Source organism: Chenopodium quinoa, unplaced genomic scaffold, assembly GCF_001683475.1.
Source record: "Chenopodium quinoa cultivar QQ74 unplaced genomic scaffold, ASM168347v1, whole genome shotgun sequence".
NCBI lineage: Eukaryota > Viridiplantae > Streptophyta > Magnoliopsida > Caryophyllales > Amaranthaceae > Chenopodium > Chenopodium quinoa.
The window spans coordinates 1,020,658-1,035,140 of record NW_018742963.1 but is presented as its reverse complement, the minus strand read 5'-3'; the positions used below and the strand labels follow the sequence as shown (position 1 = coordinate 1,035,140).

Sequence of the window (14,483 nt, the reverse complement as noted above, 5' to 3'; positions counted from 1 at the left end):
AATGTTCTTCATTTCATGTCATAGTTAGCCGCCCATTCCCCAAAATCATTTTTAATTGTTAATGTATTCTCTAATCCGACCTAAAATCCCAATAAATTCATAAATGAATTGTGTTGTAGAGTTTCGTTTTTTTTTTTTTAGTTTTGATTTTTTGGGTTCCGTTCACAAAAAAAAAAAATCTCAACAACAATCTTTTTTTAAAGTATTTGTTAAGGAAGAAATACCCGCATAGGTGTTTTGCAATGTCACGGTGGCCGGCGGCATAGAGATTTAGGTTGAATGATTAGCGTACTTCTGACTGTGTAATAGGAGAAGACGACCATTGGTTTTTTTTTCGAGTCCCATCAGTTTGATTCGTAAAAATTAATTAATTTTTCACAAACTTGTTTGTGGATTACATAATGACCTAAACTAATTTTGGTCATTGCATAGGAAAACAATGTTTTATATATTCTGTTTGTATTTAAGGCAATTACCTATGTTTACTTTGGACATTACCTGAAAAATATATTACAATGTAATTAAATTAATAATATGTAGATTTTTTTTTTAAAGAATATATATAACATAAAAGCACAATCAATCCACAATCATTTACACGTTTTTTTATGGAGTCCCAAGATTGTAGTTTTAGTTGCTTCTTATTAGTTAGGCGTATTATTCTCCTTCCCAGTTTATAGTCTTTGACTTGTATAATTGTAAATTAGTTGGTTGTAGATATGCTTTCCTAGTTTATAGCTTTGACCCCTTGATTGTAGCCATCAGTTAAGCTACGGTTATGTATATAATTATGAATCAATGAAACTAATTTACATTTACAAAGATATATACAATATATTTAGCAATATGTTTAACACTTCCAAACATATATCATAGTGATTTTTTGACAGAAAGTATATCAATTATTATCCTAAGAATTTATTTATTATTTTAATTACCAAAATTTATCCTACTATAATATCAACTATTATCTTAAAATTCATTTTTAATACTATAGTTACCAAAATTATCCCTATTTTATATACAGTTATTTAACTAAGATTTATTTAATATTGTAATTAACAAAATTTATCCTATTTTATATTATGTTTCATACTTCTGAGAATGAAAATAGAATGTTTAATTCGTTATTAAATTTATATTGTAATATAATTGTGTCGATAAAATGACAATAATATCACTATTTAGTTTAAATAGGAGAAAAGAATTAATACTATACATGACCTAATATAATAAAATATTTGTATTTTCCTTACTTTATATAAGGAGGTCGAATTTTTGTTTTAAAAATAAAAAAGATAAATGTAGCTTACTTACATTATATAAACCGCCTATCCGCTTGTATATTTAATTTATACTTTCTCCATTCTTTTATTATTGCACCGTAAGGGTTTGGCACAAATTTTTTGAAAGTGGGAAAAAGGATGAGAGAGAAAGGTAAAAATACAAATTAAAGTTGTCCATGTGATTATATACAGAAAATAAAAAGTAAGTGTTGAAAAGTAAGGGCATATTAGGTATTTGTAGTGTGAACACAAATATTTTTTTTCCTTAAATGGATATGGTGCAATATTTGTGAAACTTTCATAAAAGACAAGTGGTGCAATATTAAGAAAACGGAGGAAGTATATAAGTACTTCAGGAAATGACCTAAACTTTTATAAGTCATAACATTACATTTTTATTTGATGTTATTTAAATAGTGTATCCTCGTTCTAAAGTATCAATTGAAAGTATAATAGATGTTAGTTTAATCCTTTATAAATGAAAATGTTATTATCTTTAATTTATAGTTCCAACACTTCCCTAAATGGGAAATGTCACAATAGTTGCAACACAGTATAAAAGAAAGGTTTTTATGGTGAAAATTGCACTATTACCTTTATTTAAAACTCATGACCCACTTGATTATACTCCTAGCTAACAACCTCTTAATCCTATTTTTAATGTATGTATTATATCATTTGAGGTCCATTTTTCTTAAATAGGCCCGATTCGAGCTTGTGAGTTCGGGTTCGAGGCTCGGCTCGAGCCTTGAAAATTGAGCTCTGCTCGAGCGCGAGTGCTCAAAAGTGAAGCTCGGGTCGAGCTCATTATTGGCTCAAGTTCGAAATCATGCTCATTAGAAGCTCGATTTTGAAATTAGAATTATTTAGGCCCATAAATACATAACCTATGTCACATAACTTACCCAACTATCTAAGTATAATGGTGGGTTACTGTTATTGTGCTTATCAACTTAATTTAAATTCCAAAAAACATAATATTAATTTTTAAAAAATAATTCGAGCCGCTTGCGAGCTTAGCATGGCTCGTGTGTATTGTCTCGTTTAGTCTCGAGCCGAATACGAACTCAAGTTGAGCATTGCCGAGCCAAGCTTTGCGAAGCTCGAATATTTCATGAGTAGGCTCGACTCATTAACAACCCTAGTTGAACTATTTAAAGAATGTATACAGTTACTTCCAAATATAAATCATAGTAGGTGATTATTTTATCTCAGTGTCATGAAAGACAATTATTTAATAAGTTATGTTGGAGTAAAAAAATTATTTTTAGATAACAAATTCAGGTAATGGTATATCACAGTATAGGTCATTACTTTTTAGTTGATGTTATTAATCTACATAAAAAGAACTCTTAAAAATTATATATCAATTGTCAAAATCTTAAGAACATAATATATTGAATGCAGCTATTCCCTTTTCCCAACCGTTGAGTAAGTACTTTTGTTGAGGCTTCAATGTTGTAGTGGTGGTAGTAGTAGTTGTTGTTTTCATAATAATGTTATAGTAGTAGTAATAGTCCCTTTTTCCAACATATGCCGTTGCTTTGCTTTAAAGGGTACAGAGGTTCTCCAAGGCACAAGATATTAGGGCTGGAGTAACAGCCCACATTTTTGTTAGGATTGATTTTGCAATAGCTAAAGCAGTGGAGCCCAAATTATTTTTTAGCTACCTACTAATTTTATTTAAATATTTTGAGTTAATAATAATAATAAATAATAATAATGTCGGAGAGAAGAATTATATATGTAAAATATTTGTGGGCAACAGTGCAAGTGCATTAGGATATTAATAATAAAATATTAAAAATATTTCAAAAATTAAAAATTATCATCATCATAATAATAATAATAATAATAATAATAATAATAATAAGGGGTCTTGTTTCAAAATAATAATAATAATAATAATAATAATAATAAGGGTCAAAGCTATAAATTAGAAAAGCATATCTACAGCCAACTAATTTACAATTATACAAGTCAAAGGCTATAAACTAGGAAAGAGAATAATACGCCTAACTAATTTACATTTACATAAATATATACAATATATTTAGCAATATATTTAATTGGAAGTAACTAAAACAACAATCTTAAGACTCCATAAATAACGTGTAAATGATTGTGGATTGATTGTGCTTTTATGTTATATGTATATTCTTAGGAAAAATCTACATATTATTTATTTAATTACGTCGTAATATATTTTTCAGATAATATCCAAAGTAAACATAGGTAAATGCCTTTAATACAAACAGAATATATAAAACACTATTTTCCTAGGTAATGATCAAAAGTAGTTTATGTCATTACTTAAGTCACAAACAAGTAATAAATTTTACGGATCAAACTGATGGGACTCAAAAGAGGAAAAAAAAAACCTAATAGTCGTCTTCTCCGATTACACACTCGGAAGAGCGTCAATCATTCAACTTAAATCTCTATGCCGCCGTCCACCGTGATATTGCAAAACACCTATGCGAGTAATTCTTCCTTAACAAAGACTTTAAAATGAGATTGTTGTTGAGATTTTTTATGAACAAAATCCTAAAAATCAAAACTGAAAAAAGCGAAACATTACACAACAATTCATTTACTGAAAAAACGAAATGGTACAACATAATTTATTTACGAATTAACAATTAACAACGATTATTTTAGGAATGAGTGGCTAATCTATGACATGAATGAAGAACATTGATGAACATTAATGAATAATGATGAACAATTTTAATTTTGTGATTTTTAATTATAAGTAAAATTTTGAAAATTGATTAGTATTTTAAAAATAGATTTTCATAATTTAAAATTATGTATTTCTAAAAAAATACATATATTAAAAATAATACATAATCTAAATTTAATACATTATGGACATTAAAAATAATTCAAAATGAAAATCGAAATACTAATTACGGGCCAATTAGATTTCGCCACGTAAGCATATTGTGGTGCCTCTTTTAAAGAATGACATTGTAGAATTTTCACTTTCTCCATTGTTATTTAAGTTTATTCACTTTTGACTTTTATCTATTTTTCTAAATTATACCCACTTTTACTTATTTTTTTCTTTTTTAAAAAAAATAAAATTTTCTTTGTTTTTCTTTTACACTATGTAACAACTTTTTATTCATTACTAAAAAAATAAAGATTAAAAAAAATAATAATAAAATAAAAAAAAATAAAAAATAAAAACCAAACATAGAATGAGTCCTTTAGTTGTGAATTATTGCATCTTTTTAATTAAGTAAAAAACAAAAAAAAAAAAAAAAGAAAGAAATGACATAGCAAATAAAGATGACTTGCTTACAAGCATGCATGCATACATACAGCATGACATTATTACAAACAAAGACCGAGTTGAAGAATTGTACAATCTCACAACTATGTGGAATCAAACAATATCCACAATGACCGAGATGAAGAATTGTACAATCCCAATATTTACTCAATAACAAGTTTCCTACGCTTGTATCGTACCATCACCTTTCCTTTCGGACTCCATACTATTTCATTATATTCAGTCTCTGGGAACGGAGTAATCAACTCGAGCTCAAAGTTCCGAATCAAATAGCTCCATATAGTCTTTATCTCCAAGTATGCAAATGTCTCACCAAGGCAAGTATGCTTGCCTCCTCCAAACGATACGAGCGAGAACGGGCCAGCTAATCTATCCTCTTCCCTTCCAGGGCAAAACCTTTCAGGATTGTAACTATCAGGATTCGTGTAAATATGTGGAACACGATTAGACAAAATCGGTGAGGCTGCGATTATATGGCCTTTTGGGATGTCGTACTTGTCACCCTTTCGAGTAGTCACACTAAAATTTTTATGCGATTTACGCAATAGCATTGCTAGTGGCGGGTGTAGCCTCAAGGCTTCCTTGATGCAACGATGCAAATGATGCATATCAAATATTGCATCATAAGTTATCGCGTCTCCATGCTTTTTCATCAACCTTCTCTGCTCTTTCACAGCGTCAAACCAGAATGTCTTATAGTGAATGTTATGGGTAAATTTTATAGTAAGTCAAAGTCAACAAGAGTCAACGACAAAGAGCGAAGATTGACGACCAGCCCAGACTTGACGGACGAAGCGAGAGTAACGAATCTCCTATTTTATAGGAAGAGATAGGTTTGAGAGACTAAGTCTCCTATCACAGTTAAGCCGTTATCAAGCTGGGAGAAGTGCCACGAATCAAGGAGTTAGCTGCCGAGAATTAAGGAGTTGATATTATTATTCTTCAGCAGCTACATTAAACCCTAGGCATCATCTATATATAGGAGAGGAAGCATTGACGTTAGACACATTGCAACCTAGCTACTAAACACTCACTGATCATATATTGTAATCATTCTCATTCAATCGTTTTACATAGTGAAAGTTTGGTAGATCCTCATTCTACCCGCAGTTTTTACCTTTTTTGGGTTTTTCGCATCACCAATTCCTTGTGTCATTTATTTATCTCGTTATTTCTTTTCTTCAAGGTTTTATTTTGTTGATCCGTAACCTAGATTTTGTTACTCAATCCCACTCGATGAAATTTAGCATAAACATTTTGGCGCCGTCTGTAGGGAAACAACTAGATAAAAACCTCCAAACCCTACAAATCTAAGCCCTACCTTCGTGATGGAATCTGGAGACATGACCTTCGAGCAAATGAGAGAAGCCTATGAGAAAGCCAAGGCTGATCTCCTCGCAGCCAAAGAATCCAACGAATGCCTCAGCCGTGAAAAAGAAGCGTCGACATCTAATGCAGGTACCCTCCGACAGCAACTGGAATCCGCCCAGAGAAACCGTTGTCGAAACCCAAGACAGCTTGGGATAATCCCGAGGGTGCGTCCTCTGGAGCTACTGGAGTCCCCGCACGATACCGACAAAGAGACCAGCGGCGAAGAAATGGATGCTGATCCTTCAGGAACAAGGAACGAGACCCAAATTCCAGAGAACGAGCGTCAGCGCAACGATCGTGAGCCGACCCAGACTAAACTATTGCTCTAGAGGTTAGCCGCTCTTGAGAAGCAGAACTCCAAAGTGCTGACTATGATGAAGAGGATGCCAGGTGTCCTAATCCCAGTCTAGAGAGAGGCACCCGACGGATTCAAAGCAACACCGTTCAGTGATGAATGGTCCAGAGCTTGCATCCCTAGAAGACTGTCGTTGCCGACGTTCACTTCGCTCTATGACGACACCACTTGTCCAGAGCAGCATGTCGTGTATTACAAGCAGCGGATGTGGCAAGCGTCAATTTCGTCCGAGTGCTAGGAAGTATGCATGTGCAAATCTTTTGGTGTGACGCTGACTGGTCCCGCCTTTAAGTGGCTCGGCAAACTCGAACCAGGTAGTATCACTAGCTTTGCTTTGTTAATTAACAAGTTTTATTCCCATTTTGAAAGTAGCTGGCAGTTCGACAAGCAAACTAGCGACCTATACCGGATCGTCCAAGGACCAAAAGAAAGCATCAGGACTTATTGGACCAAATTCAACAAAGAGAAGGTCTCTATAAAACAATGTCGACAACAGGACTGCCATTGAAGCATTCCGTCGAGGACTGCATACCGATTCTGATCTATACAAGGATATGGTAAAGTACCCATGTTCAACGTTTGAGGAAGTTCGGACGTGAGCAGTGGCCCAGATGCGCTTCGACGAAGACGTTATCAACCGCAATTCCAACCACAGCACCAAGAGTACAACTGATCGAAAGGTTGCAAGCAATCCACGTGGATCATGGCGACACCAGCCTTACGAAACCTTAGGTAGATCATGATTTGTTAATAGTGTGCAGGAACGAAGCACCAAAATTCCCCGAAATATCAGAATATGGGTTTGACATTGACGTGGTTGCAGTAGTGAATGCACTGGAGCCGTTAGGGAGCAAAGTTCGTTGGCCGTTAAAGAGCAATAAGCCAGATTCGGAGAATGATATGAGCAAATGGTGCGAATTCCATAGCGACCATGGGTATAAGACGGAAGACTGCTATGCTTTGAGAAGGGAAGTGGCCTTCCAGCTAAAGAGAGGCAACCTCAAGCATCTAATGAGCAAGAAGAAAGGCAACGACGTCAAAGCTGTTATGACGACAAAGTCACCCAAACCACCTACACCTAAGGTAGTAATTAATGTTATTTCTGGTGGTTTAGATATTTGTGGGCTAACCTATTCTACAGCTAAAAGAATCGCCAAGACATCGTCAAGTGACCCTGCCGTCTCGGAAGAAGCAAGAGATCCCTTGGAAAAGAAGCTCGAAGCAATGGCCATAATTTTCGACAACGATGATATCAACAACATCAACAAAGAGGATGAAGACTCCCTGGTCATTTCATTGATGGTTGGGAATTGTATGCTGAAACGAGTGTTGGTCGATGGAGGAAGCTCCGCAAATGTTCTGTTATGGAAGACCATGGAAGAGAAGGGGCTGAAGGATGACGACATCACAAGAAGGTCAACACTATTATTCGGTTTCAGCGGCGAGACAATGTCAACTCTTGGAGACATAACCCTGCCCACCTATGCTGGCGGCCTAAACCCTCAAATCAAATTCAACATTGTAGACTATCCCTCAGCCTATAAAGCCATAATGGGCAAACCCTGGATCAAAAAACTAAAAGCTATCCTCCACCTACCACCAAATTCTCAAATTTCCAACCCCTTGGGGAATCCAAGAAATTAAAGGAGAACCCCGTGAAGCCAAAAAAATCTACAAAACAACCCTAAAACCATGCATGAGATCCACCTAGCAATTGCAGCAAGGCCCGACACCAGACAATCCCAACGACCTAAACGTTGACGAAATACCTCTAGACCCTGGAAAACCAGATCAAATTGTCGATGTCGAAGCCAACCTAACACCAGAACTCAAAAACGCCATACTAGCCTTCATCCGAGAGAATAAAGACTGTTGCGCTTGGTCGCATGAAGATATGACAAGTACAAATCCAAACGCCATCTCGCACAAGCTAAATTTTGATCCAAATCACAAGCCCATGAAGCAGAAGCGTCGAAAGTTCACCCCGGAAAGAAATCTAATCATCAATGACGAAGTGCAGCAGTTGATTGACACAGGAAAATAAGAGAAGTGAAATATCCAGATTGGCTCGCAAATGTTGTCGTCGTCAGCAAAAAGAACGGTGATAAGTGTTTTATTTGTCCACTTATCATGGTATTTTGACACAATTTTGTAGTTATTTTCCCCTCTTTTATCCCTTTTTATCTCCTTCAGTGCATGATTATAGCTTTTGGCTTCCCCGATCTTTTTTATGTGTGTGTTCATGTTTGTAGATGCAATGATAAATTGGTTATATAGCATAAGCATGAAGAACTATATTGGAAGCAAAGCACAAGAGGAGCCCCCTGAGGAGAGGGCGCTCCTAACCTAAACGCCACAATCTGCTTCTCTCAATTCCCAGCCAGGAGCGGGCGTGCACCATTTGAGGAGCGGGCCCTCCTACCCGAGCTGCCACAAACTGACTTTCACCTGCATTACAAGGAGAGGGCGTGCAACCTTCAAGGAGCAGGCGCTTCTAGTCGAGCTCAAGCAATCTGCCCCAATCTGTGCAGTCAGGAGCGGGCTCGCAGGAAGGCCAGGAGAGGGCGCTCCAGCGTTAGGAGCGGGCGCGCCTCTCTGTAATCCCGATTTTTCTTGACGGATTTTACGATGTAATTTTTGGGGGTATTAAAGTGACCCTTGGTTTCTATTTTACGGGTCTTCTTCCTTTTAGTCATCTTAGGCGCTTAGTTAGCTCTCAAAACTCTCATTAAATAGCTAAGTTTCTCTCAATTTCAATCATTGAAGTAGTTTAATTGAAGTTTGTATTCTCAATTTCAACACTTTCTCAACTTTAAAGCTTCATTAGTAATTTCTTCCTCTATCTCTTGCTCTTTATTTTCAGTCTTTAATTGCTTTGAATTGTTAATTTCCATCTTAATCTTACTTAATTGTTGTTGCATGTTAAATCTACCTTATTCTTACTACTTTTTTCAACTTGTTATATTTATGATGAACTTAGATATTTTTGTTAGATTGTTCTTCACCATGAATTGTGAGTAGTCTATTTTCTAGGGTTTGGGTAAAACCCTCAATGTAGTCACAAAGAATTTGTTGCATGCAATAATTTGGTGATTGTGGGGTGTTAATTAGTTGAGCTTAAGTGGTTTCATTGTTAGTTCTTGCATTTGGCCAATGTTAGGACTTTTTATCCAAGCTTTCTCAATGAAGGATCGAGAGATGAACTTGAGTTAGCTCCCTTATGCTTAATTGACTTGAAATGCCATGATAATAGGAATTTCCAGTCAAGGGAATGTTTTTGTCATCGTGATTATGCTTTAACACTTGTTTTATGCTTTGTAACCATAAGAGTAGGTTGTATTCATGATTCAAGGAATCCCTCTAGCTTGATAGAGTAGTTGGGTGCCTTAGATGACTTCCCTTATTTTATCCCCTTATTTCACCTTGATTGTTGCATGCTAATTATGATTTGTGATGAAGTTGAGTGGTATAACCCAAGCCCTAGATTCCTCTTAATATTTTTAATCGCCCCTTAGATTTTAGTTGTTTTATTTGAACTAGTAGAAGTTACTTAAAACCAAACCAATTTCGACTTCATTTAGCTTATTTGAACGGTAGTATCTCGGTGGTTGATTCGACGCCTCTCTTGGGTTCGACCCTTTCTTACCCTTGCTATTAGTTAGTGAGACCTAGATAGGATTTATCTTTGGTAGGCTCGACGATGACCTATCAAACGCCAATTGGAGAGCATGCATCCACTTCACAGATCTCATAAGGCATGCCCCCAGGATCCGTTCTCGCTGCTGCACATCGACGCCATGGTAGACGCAACAGTAGGTCATGAGCTTCTGACATCCATGGATGCCTACTCCGGATACAATCAAATCCTCAATCATCCCGACGATCAAGAATCGACAGCCTTCGTGACAGATAAAGGTATATATTGTTATAAAGTTATGCCTTTTAGTCTAAAGAATGGAAGTTCGACGTACCAGAGACTTGTGAAAAAAATGTTCAAGGACCAGCTGGGCAACACGATGGAGGTATATATCGACGACATGTTGGTAAAATCCAAAAAGTCTGAAGACCATGTCGACCATCTTCAACAGTCGTTCGAGGTCTTGCTAAAGTACGGTATGAAACTTAACCCTACTAAATGTTCTTTTGGAGTATCTACTGGTAAATTTCTTGGTTATGTCGTAACACAAAGAGGGATTGAAGCTAGTCCTGACCAAGGCAGGGCATTAATAAATATTCAATCCCCCAAAACGTTAAGGAGACTCAGAAATTGACAGGACGAGTGGCAGCGTTAAATCGCTTTATCTCCCGATCGTCGAACGAATGCCATCTTTTATATAATGTTTAACGAAAAAGTAAGGGCTTTGTTTGGACCGACGATCACGAGAAAGCATTACAAGATTTAAAGACATATTTAATGATGCCACCACTCTTGTCGAAGACAAAGCCTAACGAATCTTTGCAGCTATGTATTGCCGTTAGTGTCGTCACCGTTAGTGCTGTCCTGACAAGGGAAAACGATGATGTTGGGTAGGTACAAGTTTACTATGTAAGTAAAAACTACTCCCAGCCTAGGTCAAGTATTCTTTTCTTGAAAAGCTTGTTCGCACTTTAGTTACTGCTGTTAGGAAATTAAGGCATTTAAACCCACACGTAGTGGTTATGACTAATTACCCAATCAAGTCTGTTTTGAGCAAACTAGAGTTAACAGGACGTATGGGAAAATGGAGCATCATGCTGAGCACATTCGACATTAAATACCAGCCACGAAGAGCAATAAAGTCACATGCATTGGCTGATTTGTGGCTGACTTTAGCACCGATCTACAAACCGCAGCTGACAAAGAAGTTGAAGAAATCAATAACGTTGGCAAAGAAAGCAAGTGGATCCAATTCGTCGACGGATCGTCAAATCAGCTGACATGATAGTACGATCAATATCTTGTGATTTCAAGGAAACAAATAACAAAGCAAAGTACGAAGCATTAATTGCAGGAATGATCGTCGCCAAAGATCTGGGGGCAACAGCCCTAGACATCTACAGTGACTCCCTCCTCGTTGTCAGATAAATGATAGGAGACTTTACAGCAAAAGACTCCAAAATGGCAGCCTACCTTAAAGTAGCCAAAGAAAAAGCCAAACACTTCAATCCTTTCACAATCCAACAAATACCAAGAGATCAAAATTCCTAAGCCGACGCACTTGCCAACTTAGCCTCAGCACTAAAATGACCACTTTCACATCAATACCCCTAGTCCACCTACAGAAACCTTCAGTATCCATAAAAACAATCCTCCTCGTCGACGACGTCAACAACAACGACTGAACCAAACTCCTCACAAATTACCTCACAAACAATACTCTCCCTGACGACAAAACAGAGCCCGAAGGCTGAGATACAAAGCTTCCAGATATTATGTCACCAACAGAGTTCTGTTCCATAAATCAGCATCAACACTATCACAACGATGCATCCAAAGCCATGAGCAGCAATCCATCCTCAGCTACCTACACGATGGCATGTGCAACAGTCACATCGGAGGCAGAGGGTTAGCCACACTTGCAGAAAGACAAGGGTACTTCTGGCCAACACTCCATGAAGACGCCATCCAATACATTGCCTAATGCGACAACTGCCAACGGTTCGCCAACATGATTCACAAGCCGCCGGAAGCCCTGTACTAAACCTTGTCTTCATGGCCCTTCATGAGATGGGGAATGGATATCATCGGGAAGCTACCTGGCGCACCTGGACAAAGAGTCTACATGCTAGCACTAACAGATTATTTCTCTAAGTGGATCGAGGCAATTTCCTAGAAATAGGTGACAAACAAAGAGGTTATATCATTCCTATGGACTAACATTATTTGCAGGTTTGGTATTTCGTCGGTGATAGTCTATGACAACGGGTCAAAGTTTATTAGCGACAAAACTCGTTCATTTTCCAGGAAATTCTGAATAGAACTAAGGACATCGACACCAAGATATCCTCAAGCAAACGGCCAAGCTGAATTCAGTAACAAAGTCGTCATCAATGCCATCAAGAAAATACTAAAGAAAACTAAAGGCAAATGGGTCGAGGAACTCCCCGCCGTTCTGTGGGCCAACAGGCCAACTCCAAGGTATGTGACGAGGAAGACGCCTTTTTCCCTCGTCTACGGATGCAAAGTTGTTTTCCCAGTAGAGGTCGATTTGCCAACGTCCTGATTTAGCTTGATCACGGAAGAAAGAAACCAAGAAGAAATGGAGAACAACTTGGACGCAATCGAAGAAATGCGTGAGACAACCTTAATCAAAATGCCGCAGAGCAGCAAATCATCGCCAAAAGCTTCAACAAAAATGTCAAAGCAAAGACGTTCTAGTTAGGTGTTTGGGTATTAAGGAAAGCATTCCAAAACATAAAAGATCCCGTCGATGGAAAGCTAGCTCTCCATTGGAAGGACCGCACCGGATCACCAAGGTCATTGGCAACGGCACCTATCGATTGTGCTACAAGGAAGGTAAACCTGTTCCAAGAAGTTGGAATGCCACCCACGTCAGAAATTACTACTTTTAGAGTATTAAAAAGCGTTCGTTGACGATAAGGTAACATCTCCCATATCACATTTGATTTATTTACATTTGCTTATTTTATTTTCACAACGAGTTTGACTTAAACATCGGAGGGTCGTTGGCCGAGCCAACAACCAACGGTACTCTAACCTTATTGGTTTTGTAGAACATTGATCAACGAAACAAAGACTACGAAACAAAAATACAGGTCATGACCAAGAATTACGATGTACGACGAAAACACATAGAAGTCGGCTACACTAACATCCTTGAAAAGGATGAGGAAAGTCGCCGATCAAACGAAAACAAGTGACGAAATGAAGCCCGGGCAAAACTGACTTTAGCGTCCGACGCCAAACACCCGAAACCTAAACTACGAATCTAACCTTCAGTGTTCAGCGTCGACACTAGGATGCAAGGGGAATTTGCAAACAATGATGGCCAAATATACAAAACTCGAGTATACATATGTCACATAGAGCCTTTGACGAATACTTTGTATAATGACGATTGAGTAAAATTTGCTAAGTTTTTATTTAGCTCCTTATTCACTGCATTATTAACTCTGTTTTTACTTTAGTGTTCCATCAAATGTTCATTTTGTCAAATGTTTGTTTTTTCACAAACAGTTGTTCTTACTTGATTTTTCTCGCACAAGTAAATTTTTCGAAAAATACTTCCCTTTTCTCAAAGTTTCATGCATATGATATTATACATCACATATCGTTCACAAATCAAAGCAGGCGAAAACAAAAGCTAAAACAAAGGGAAAATATCACTTATGAAGCCATGACAAAAGCCATGACAATGTTCAAAAGAACCACTTGCCATCAAGTGGAATAAAAGACAAAAGTATCCAAACAAAAGTATTCGAAAGTCAAGACAAAAACATCCAAAGAAACTAAAATACCAAAGTACAAGACAAAAGTAGAAGTACACATAAAAATCAAATCATCATAGACGATGGCCTTCAAGTATCAGAATCGACGTCAGCATTCACTCCTTCGACGACATCATTTATGATTGCGTCGACAGGAGCATTATCTCCAACACCTTTACCAATCGTCAGTTGTGCAGCAGCATCAGCAACAGAAGGATGGACGACGTCCACAAGGCGAGGCTCCTACTCTGCAGTCGAAACGATTGTGACGTCATCTCCTAACTCAGGAAGAGTCCCACCATTGGCCAAAAAACGATTAATATCCTCTTGTGGAAGCCATTCCAATGCCTTCCCATCTAGAAATTCCTTCATCAATAGAGCCCTAAGCTTTATCTCTAGTTCAGCACCGTCATCCAAGGCGTCGTCCAATTCCTTTTGGACCGACAATAGTTGTTCCTTCACCTTTGACAAAGCCTCATCTTGATCCTGGATAACCACAACCTTGTCTTCCAATTGTTGAGCTTGTTCCTTCAGTTGCTTGGTTTGCTCCTCCAACTGCTTGGCTTGCTCTTCCACCTTCTTCGCCTGTTCCTCTAGCCGACTCTCTTGTTCATCCACCTTTTTGGCAGCATCGTCGAATTACTTTTTTAAAGTCAAAAACTGTCTCTTTGCAGTCGACGCCTTTGCTTCACTATTTTTTGCAACATCCTCTAGCCTCTTCATCTCCTAGCCATCCCAATCA

General features: G+C 37.4%; 1 protein-coding gene across 1 annotated transcript in view; it reads right to left on the bottom strand.

The window, feature by feature from the left end:
* Nucleotides 1-4,541: 4,541 nt before the first annotated feature.
* LOC110728822 (obtusifoliol 14-alpha demethylase-like) overlaps nt 4,542-14,483 on the bottom strand; it is a 36,001-nt gene continuing 26,059 nt past the window's right edge. The window contains exon 3 of the mRNA XM_021908491.1: nt 4,542-5,279. Coding sequence (XP_021764183.1) covers nt 4,731-5,279 — 549 coding nt within the window. The 3' untranslated portion in view covers nt 4,542-4,730. The remainder of the gene's footprint in view (nt 5,280-14,483) is intronic.